The sequence below is a fragment of the Otolemur garnettii genome, unplaced genomic scaffold (genome assembly GCF_000181295.1).
Source record: "Otolemur garnettii isolate 467f Iridium unplaced genomic scaffold, OtoGar3 scaffold00020, whole genome shotgun sequence".
Taxonomy (NCBI): Eukaryota; Metazoa; Chordata; class Mammalia; order Primates; family Galagidae; genus Otolemur; species Otolemur garnettii.
Genome location: NW_003852415.1, coordinates 2593190 through 2602377, shown reverse-complemented (window position 1 = coordinate 2602377; position 9188 = coordinate 2593190). Strand labels below are relative to the sequence as shown.

Genomic DNA, 9188 nt, shown 5'->3' with positions numbered 1-9188 from the left:
CAGGAGTTGGAGGTTGCTGTGAGCTGTGATGCCATGGCACTCTACCCAGGGGGACAAGCTTGAGGCTCTGTCTCAAAAAAAACAAAAACAAAAACAGGCACTCACTGCTCAGCTCCTGCTGGGATTTGGGTCTAGCTTGACTAGTTCTCACTGTTTCCCCAAAGAACAGAAAATCTGGATCTTTCTGTGAAATTTTCTAGTTTTTAACATGGTCTTAGAATGTTTATGGACTCCTAATTCAAAAATTTTCAGGATGATGCATTGGCTAAACAACATGTCTAGAATTCATTTAAAAGTTAATCCATTTAAACCATTAAAGCAGTGGTTTCTCAAACTTCCAGAACACCTGGGAGCCACGGTACCCTTTGCAGAACATTATAAACTGTGGTTCTCAACCTTGGCTGCGCATTAGAATCATCTGGAGATCTTAAAAAAAACCTATTGTGGACCCACTTACTGCAGTGTAGTTAGAATCACTGGGGAGTGGGTCCAGGCAGCATCTGTTTTTAAAGTTCTCCAGGTGACTCTAATGTACAGCCAGGGTGCAGAAGTACAGCTGCACTGATCCACACACTCCTTCATTAGAACCAGCTGAAATGATGTATGCAAGCACAGGCACACCGAGCAGCCCAGGTGTCTGAAAACATTTTAAAAGGCAGTTAACTAAACATGGTCAGCTATTTCCTGGTTTTTCCATGAATCCTCTGCATGAATATTCTTTGCTTGTTTTTTTGCTCCCTGAAGCAAAACAGAGAAAAATGGCATTCATCAATATATATTTTTCTGTGCAATGGAAAAAGTTGGTCATAATTTAATTCGTAAAGGTGGGATCCCTAGTCCAGCTCTCAATAAAACCAGTGTTCTGCAGAGGCATGGCTTAGGAACCACACAACTGGCAGTTGGCCCTTGTTGGAGGTTGGTGCTCTAGCCCCATTTCATGGAATCCCGCCACATCATGTTGATGGAACCAGCTCCATTAGATGATCTCCTCAAGCTAGAAGAAGAAGATCCAGTCTCCTCCAGCTTCCATAGTCTCTGCTTCAACAAACGAGGTGTGGTCAGAAGACTTGGGTTCAAATCCTGCTTGTGCTACCTGATAGCTGAGTGGCCTAGGGAAAGCCATTGAACTTTTCTGATGCCGAGTTTCCTCATTTGTAGAGTGATAAATTTTATGTGTTCTCATTCTCCTCAAGGGTGATTAGAGAGAGGGTCAGATGGGTTACTAAAAGCAGTAGGAAATGTAAGGTGGTACTATTATACTTTGTGTCTTTATTTACACTCTGATACATGCCACAAATTATTTACTACTAGCATTTTTTTATATCTTGGTTTATTTATTTATTTGAGACAAAGTCTCACTCTGTTGCCCTGGATAGAGTCCAGGGCATCATAGCTCACGGCAACCTTAAACTCTTGAGCTCAAGTGATCCTCATGCCTCAGCCTCCCGAGTAGCTAGGACTACAGGAACCTGCCCACTATAACCCCTAGCTAGTTTTTCTTTTTTAATAGAGATGGAGTCTCACTCTTGCTCTTGCTCAGGCTGGTCTTAAACTCCTGAGCTCAAGCAATGCACCCACCTCAGCCTCCCATAGTGTTAAGATTACAAGCGTGAGCCACCAGACCCATGCCACAAATTATTTAAAACATCATTATTATTCAGCAGATTTAGCTATGAAGGCCAGCTAATACAGCCTTGATTAATAAGGCTGTATTAATCTTTTTCTTTTCTTTTCCCTCATAGACAATTCTTTTTAAATGACTGATAATTGTCTAAGCTTTGCTTGCTAGAGTCAAGCTGCTTGTGTCAACTAACTCATGTGATACCCTGGCCAAGACCTTTGTGGACATTTGTTTCTAGCTCTGAAGAGAGTTGTACCAGCTGACTCCTGATACAGCTTCTAACTCATTTGGAAATCTCTAGCCTTCCCTCCTCCATCTTGAAATCTCCTTAAGATTCGAAGCAAGATGGGCAGCACCTGTGGCTCAAAGGGGTGGGGCACCAGCCCCATGTACCAGAGGTGACAGGTTCAAACCTGGCCCGGCCAAAAACTGCAAAAAAAAAAAAAAAAGATTTTCACCAAGAGGAGCCCATTTTAGGGAGCAGGTGCCTGATTGATGGGTCAAAAGAAACCAAACAAGGATGGTCACTAGGAGGTCCTGAGAACCCTCTCAGCTCATTGCCTGCCCCATCTCCCGGCTTCCCACCGCCTTGATGCCACTGACTCTCCTCATCAGTCGTGCTTTTTCTGCTCCCCTTTTCCTTTTTGCAGTAGGGTACACTTGGCACTGACCCTTTGTTCTTCTTGCTGGAGGTGCTATGGTGACTGAAGCCATATTGATGACAGCTCCTTCAAGACCTAGGTCTGTTGGTTCTTGAGAAGGTTGCCAGTCCAAGGAGCTTATCCCTGTTCAGAAGACGACACACGTGTACACTTACACATTAGATTGCTATCACTGATTTCTTTCTCTGGTTCTATCTGAAATTGTTTAGGAAAGAGTTGGCAGTGTTTGTTCTCTCAGAGCCGATTACTAATCAAGGCTGTATTAGCCTGCGTTCACACATTTGTTTTCCCGACATCTGTTCCATTAATTTTCTAAGAACCAGTGTCAGGTCTACCAGATGGCAGTTTCCAGAAACATTCATCCTTTCCTAAAGATTGGTAGTGCATTTGCTTGTTTCCAGGCCTCTGATCCTTCCTGCCTTGTCTGTGACTTCCTGAATCGCCCTCGGGGTTAATATGAGCTCATCCCAGCCATGTCCATTATGTGTGGAATCTGGGTCTATCAGCTGGAATTTCAACTTCTGGCTATTGTTACCATTTGTGTAGAAAGTTTGTCTCTGGGTGTTAATGCTGCTCTGACCTTAAGGTTGTAAAGTGTGTGGGAGCAGAAAAAAGAGGATCTTTCCTTTATCTGGCTCTGAGGGGCGGGAAAGAGTTTTTGTTGCCTCTGTCTTATGGATAGGGATGAAGAGACCATTGGGTGACAGAGGCTGATATAGCACATGCTGTCCAGGGAGAAGACTCTCAAAGAGGACAGAACCAACAACTGTAGGGTAGCTTGGTTTGAACATACACCTGTGTCTCTGCCAGGCTCAAAATGTGTGCTGTTGGGCCTGGCATAGTAGTTCCCACCTGTAATCCTAGCACTCTGAAAGGCTGAGCTGGGGGATCCCTTGAACTCAGGAGTTTGAGATTAGCCTGAGCAAGAGCGAGACCCCATCTCTACTAAAAATAGAAAAACTAGGGGAGGCACCTGTGGCTCAAAGGTGTAGGGTGCTGGCCCCATATGCTGGAGGTGGCAGGTTCAAACCCAGCCCTGGCCAGAAACTGCAAAAAAAAAATAGAAAAACTAGCTGGGTGTTGTGGTGGGTGCCTGTAGTCCCAGCTACTTGGGAAGCTGAGGCAAGAGTAGCTCTTGAGCCCAAGAGCGTCATGTTGCTGTGAACAAGGCTGATGCCATGGCACTCTACCCAGGGCACTGGAGCAAGACCCTGTCTCAAAAAAGAAAAAAAAGTGTGCTGTTTGCCATGTAAACCCTGCTTCATTAGGTCTGAAACACAGGGATGATATGCCACTGCACTGCTTTCTATGCTCCCTGCAGTTAACAAGATACATTTTTAAATTATATTTAGAGACAGGGGTCTCACTTTGTTGCCCAGGCTGGTCTTGAACTCCTGGCCTCCAGCCATTCTCCTACCTCAGCCTCCCGAGTAGCTGGGACTACTGGCATTCAGCCACCATGCTCAGCAACAGGATAAAATCTGACCTCCTTCCAGGGGTCCCCAGTCTACTTTCTTAACCTTTTCTCCCCTGGCTGCAGCTTTGCTGCTTTGGAGCAGCATTCTCTCCCCTCCCTGCCTTGTTTCCTTCCATTCTCAAACCCTCTCCTCCTGCAGGGCCCAGATCAGTTAGCACCTCCTCCAGGAAGCTCCCTCCTTTAATTTCCCATAGCAGATTCTGAGCTTCTCCAAAGACTCTGTCTCTCTGGTCCTATTAGTTGAGTTCATATATTTTTTTGTTTTTTTTTTTTTTTTTTTTTTTTTTTTTTTGAGACAGGAACCTCAAGCTGTCCCCCTGGGTAGAGTGCTGTGGCATCTCAGCTCACAGCAACCTCCAATTCCTGGGCTCAAGTGATTCTCCTGCCTCCACCTCCCAAGTAGCTGGGACCACAGGCGCCCGCCACAACGCCTGGCTATTTTTTGGTTGCAGCCGTCGTTGTTTGGTGGGCCTGGGCTGGATTCGAACCTGCCACCTTGGGTGTACATGGCTGGCACCTTAGCCACTTGAGCCACAGGCGCCAAGCCTTGTTTTTTGTTTCATGTATTAATAATGTAAATGCGGTGGCTCACACCTGTAATCTAGCAGTCTGAGAGGCTGAGGCAGGTAGGTTGCTTGAGCTCTGGAGTTCAAGACGCCTGAGCAAGAGGGAGACCCCATCTCTACTAAAAATAGAAAAACTAGCTGGGTGGGTGCCCAGACTAGCACCCAGACTAGCCCAAAACTAGTTGTGGAAGGTGCCTGCAGTCCCAGCTACTCAGGAGGCTAAGGCTAGAGGATCACTTGAGCAGAAGAGTTTGAGGTTGCTGTGAGGTATGATGACACCACTCCACTTTAGTTGGGGTGATAGAGTGAGATCCTGTCTCGAAAAAAATAAAGTCCCCTGGATGTTAATCCCCTTAGATCAGCAGAAGCCATGTCTGTTGACTTTATGCTTCTCAGTGTTATGCTACACTTGACACATAGCCCTTGCTCAGTACATGCCTGGTAAGTGAATGAGTGTCAGAAAGAACAAACATAGGAATGAATTAACTAGCTACAAGATGTGTAACCTATTAGGGGAACTGCGGATATCTTCTGAGAATCTGTGTTTTCTAAAAGAGTCGGGAAAACAGGTTGGAGAGCTTGCCAGAGTTGGGCTGTCCAGGCAACGCGAGGAGAGGAGAGTTACATTTGACTGTCCAGTCTCTAGGGCCATGTCCTGGGACTCTGAGCACTGATTGCTCCTTTCTCAGGACTGGATATGGTTCTAGGGTCACCAAGAAGCTTCCTCCCATCTCCACCTTTGAGTTAGAGGCCTCAAGCTGCTACCACGGTCACTTGGAGAGTGTTGGTTGGCAGCATGCCACTCCTGTGCCCCTCACTCAGGCCGTGCCTCTCCCCACTGCTTTCTCTCCTAGATGAGCTGGCCGTCTGCCCCAAAGGAATTACCTCCAAGGTTTTCCGCTTTAATGTGTCCTCAGTGGAGAAAAATGGAACCAACCTGTTCCGAGCAGAATTCCGGGTCTTGCGGGTGCCCAATCCTAGCTCCAAGCGCAACGAGCAGAGGATCGAGCTCTTCCAGGTGAGCCCCCTGGGAACAGAGGCCGCACAGACAGGAGAGCCAGCTGCTTTGCCACCTCAGGCCTGCATAGGGTCCAGGGGTCCACAGATGGGGGCTGGAAGCCTGGCTTCTGTGAGCCTTGGTTTCTGTATCTGTATCTGTCATTAAGAGGATTAAGAGTCACCTAAGGTGCAGAGACCTCTAGTTTCCCGTTGCTGCCCTCACCTGTCCCCCATAGTACTTTGTCCTGGCCTTGGGTATTAAATCTTTTCTTCTACCTGTAGATACTTCGGCCGGATGAGCACATCGCCAAACAGCGCTATATTGGTGGCAAGAATCTGCCCACACGGGGCACTGCCGAGTGGTTGTCTTTCGATGTCACTGACACTGTGCGTGAGTGGCTATTGAGAAGAGGTAGGTTGACCATTATGATGAGCATCTGAGAAGGAACCTCAGGGCCCTACCTCTTTCATGAAACGGAGGGAAGAAGGCAGAATTAGGGGCATCACCGTGGTGGGTTCAACACTCAGCTTTGCCCAGAGTCTCTGAGTGTCCTCCAGTCACTCACTCAGCTGGTATTTCTTCATGCTCACTCTGAGCCAGGCCCTGGGAATGCAGCTGTGCAGACAGGGGAAGTCCCAGATCTCCTGGGGCTTCTGTGCTGGCGGAAAAGACACATAATAAACAAGTAAACATATCGATGAATAAGAATTTCTGATAGCAGGAAGTGAAAAATAGAGAAGGGCAATATGATAACAACCGGTGGGGCCCAGCATTCGATGCTCTGGGAAGGTCACTAAGATGAAGGCACATTTGTGCACGGGCGATTGAGGGATAAGCAGAAGTCAGCCCATGAAGGTCAGGGTAAAGGACATTCCTAAGCAGAGGAAGCAGAGAGACCCAGGTCCTCAGGTGGAGACAGCTTGAGTTGTTCTAGCAGCAGTGAACAGATTGGTGTGGTGGCAGCATAGTGGGGGTGGGGGAATGGGGATGAGTTACAGATGTGGCTGGAGCCAGATCATTTAACTTAGGATCTGTTGGGCCATAGCGAGGTTTTAGGACAGGATGAGAAGCTGTGGATCACCAGAGTGGAGGCTTTGGGCGAGACCATTTGTTTTACATCCTTAAAGATCCCCTGGTTGCCATGAGATCAAGAGAAGACGCAGGAAACCCAATCAGGGCCATTGCAGCTACCCAGACGAGAGCTCTAGGGGCTCAGGCGAAGGTGGTTGGAGTGGATGTGGACATTATGTGGAATTGGAGGTAGAGCCAATAGCAGTGGCTAACTCGGTATGGGGCATGAGGACACAAGGGAAGTCCCAGATGACTTCCACATTTTTGGACTGAACATGCAGGTGGTATCATTTATTGAAGACTGGCAGAAGAATGGGGTTGGGCAATTAGGTTTGAAGGGCCTGGCAGTCTTCCTAGTAGAGCTACCCAATAGGTACATCAAGCCTCACGTGTCCTGAACACCTCACTTGGTTCCTTCCCGCACCTGGGAAATTGGGTAACGGTTCCTCCCCTGCATGCCTCACAGAGCTTCTTTAAGCATCAAATGTATTAACTTCATAGCTTTCAATATGTGTGACAAGAGCAAGCTTTTATTGTGTCAGATAAGGAAACTGAGGCTGGGAGAAGTGAAGTGACTAGACCAAGGCCGTCCAGTCTGGATTAGAGGTTTGGTGTCTGCTGACATCGTGCTCTGTGTTTCTCTCCCCTTCCTAGGCTGCTTCTGTCTGGTCTGGCAGCTCAGTGGGTTGGGTTACATGTGGCAGTCCCACCTGTCCCTCTTCTCTTTCTTATGAAGGGTTTTCTCCCATCACCAGCTGCTTAAAAGCCACAAGCCACCCACACATAGATGCCCAGAGTCACCAAGGCAGGTGGATCCTCTCCTGTCCTTGGTTTTAGGAAACTGGGGGTTAAGGCTCTAAGGCAGGCATCACAGACTGCTTGGCTCGCATATTTTGTTAACATTTAGCTAGTGGGCAACAGGTTTTATTTTTGCTTTGTTTTTTTAAAGTCAGGAGATTTCATATAAAACCTGGACTCCTGACTTTTCTTGAAAAATTGGAAGATTTCCTGTTAACCACTTACCAGAGATGATGGGTATGCATCTTCAATTCCTGCAGCCCCCACCATCCTCACTGTTCCCAAAGAATACAGTGGGCAAAAAAAAAAAAAAGAATACGGTGGGCAGTTCCTATTTGGTATCATGTGGTGGCTCAATTTGCTCACTGGTGTGACAGGCCTGGACTCTGTAGGCATCCGAATTTGCAAGCCCCATTTATTTAGTGGTTGAGTTGGCAGCTGGGTGGGCTGGAGGTCCTGCCCCAGTTCTAAAAGTACACTGGAATTCCATCCTGTCCCTTCTACTGAGCATAAAGGCAAAAGCCTAGGAGAACCCACGTGGGCCTGCGACAGCAGCGGGAATTCTGACTCAGACGGCATTCTGCCTACAGCCCGACCTGGCTACAGAAAGGAGGGGCTGGGGAAATTAATCTCTTAGCTTCCCTGTCTGATTTTGATCAGCTCCACCTGGATTTCTTTGAAGCCCTGGGCACTTGAAGGAGTTCTTATTTTCACAGCTGCAGAACTCAATGAGAAGTTTGCATTGAGAATGATTTCCATCCTCCTGAGACATCAAAAAGATAATTTCGTAACAAAACCTATGGGTCCCCCACCCACCATCCTCACGGCTGCCAGTTCTGAGGTTAGTTCTTCATTAGAACCTTCAGTTCCCACTTAGGCGGATATTACCCACCCCTCTCACTACACAGGCCTTTACTTATACAGAGCTCATGAGTCTCTTCAGAGTCCATAGCCCCAAACCAGGCAGCAAATGGACTCCAAACTGGAGCAGCTGATGGTGTGGATTGATGAGGAAACTGAGTCACGTGTGTGGTCTTGGATAGGGCCCCAACCATCTCTGACTCAGAACACAGCCAGGGCTCCTGGATATCTGTGTTGGATCCTGGGACTGCCATCTACTGGCTGGATACCTTGGGCAAGCCATTTAATTTCCCTAAGCCTCAGTGTCCTCATCTGTATAATGGGGGATACAAATAATTCTTACTTTGTAGGATTATTATAGAGATCAGATGAGTTAATGCTTATAGAATTTCAGCACAGTGTTTGATCTGGGGTAAGCTCAACAAATGTTGATGATTGCTCTTATTAATTCTGAGCCCTCTCCCCAAGCCAGGCCACTCCTTCCTACTCTCTACCTCTTCCCTAACATTATCCCCAACACAACTGTCTACACCTTGACTTTCCAACTCACAGAATCATAGAACTCACCCATTCCAGGTCTCTCCCAGCCCACCTTAACACACCTGGAACGGGAAGTACACTGTGTTGTTAGTAGCTCCTTCAGATATTCAGCTCCCTCTTCCAGCTGCCTTAGACCGGGGGTAGGACACTAACTCCTCAAGCTTCCCTCTCTGTTCTCTTCTCCTCTCACTGGGGCTCGGCTGCCCTGTTATTGGTTCTGCCTTTCCCGCTGAGCTAGCCCTCTGGAACAGAGTTTAAAGCTCAGTAGGTGTCAAAGTGTCCCAGGGGCTGCCCTGACTTGGAGCAGGACAGATCTTATTGGGCTCTGAAGTTTATGGGAAAGAGCTGGGGTTTTTCTTTTATTGTTGTTTTTGTTTTATAAGAGACGAGTCTCACTCTATTGTCCAGGCTAGAGTGCACTGGTGTCAGCCTAGCTCACTGCAGCCTCCCCTGGGCTCAAGTGATCCTCCCACCTCAGCCTCCCGAGTAGGTGGGACTACAGGCCTGTGTCATGATGCCCCACTCATCTTTATATTTTTCGTAGAGATGGGGTTTCAGTATGATGCTCAGGGAGCTGGCTTTTTTTTTTTTT

General features: G+C 47.5%; 1 protein-coding gene across 1 annotated transcript in view; it reads left to right on the top strand.

Moving 5' to 3' along the window:
* Positions 1 to 9188, top strand: part of TGFB3 (transforming growth factor beta 3) — a 22429-nt gene that overhangs the window by 4863 nt on the left and 8378 nt on the right. Inside the window, exons 3-4 of the mRNA XM_012803417.2 lie at positions 5181 to 5344; positions 5608 to 5737. Of these exons, the coding sequence (XP_012658871.1) occupies positions 5181 to 5344; positions 5608 to 5737 (294 nt within the window). The remainder of the gene's footprint in view (positions 1 to 5180; positions 5345 to 5607; positions 5738 to 9188) is intronic.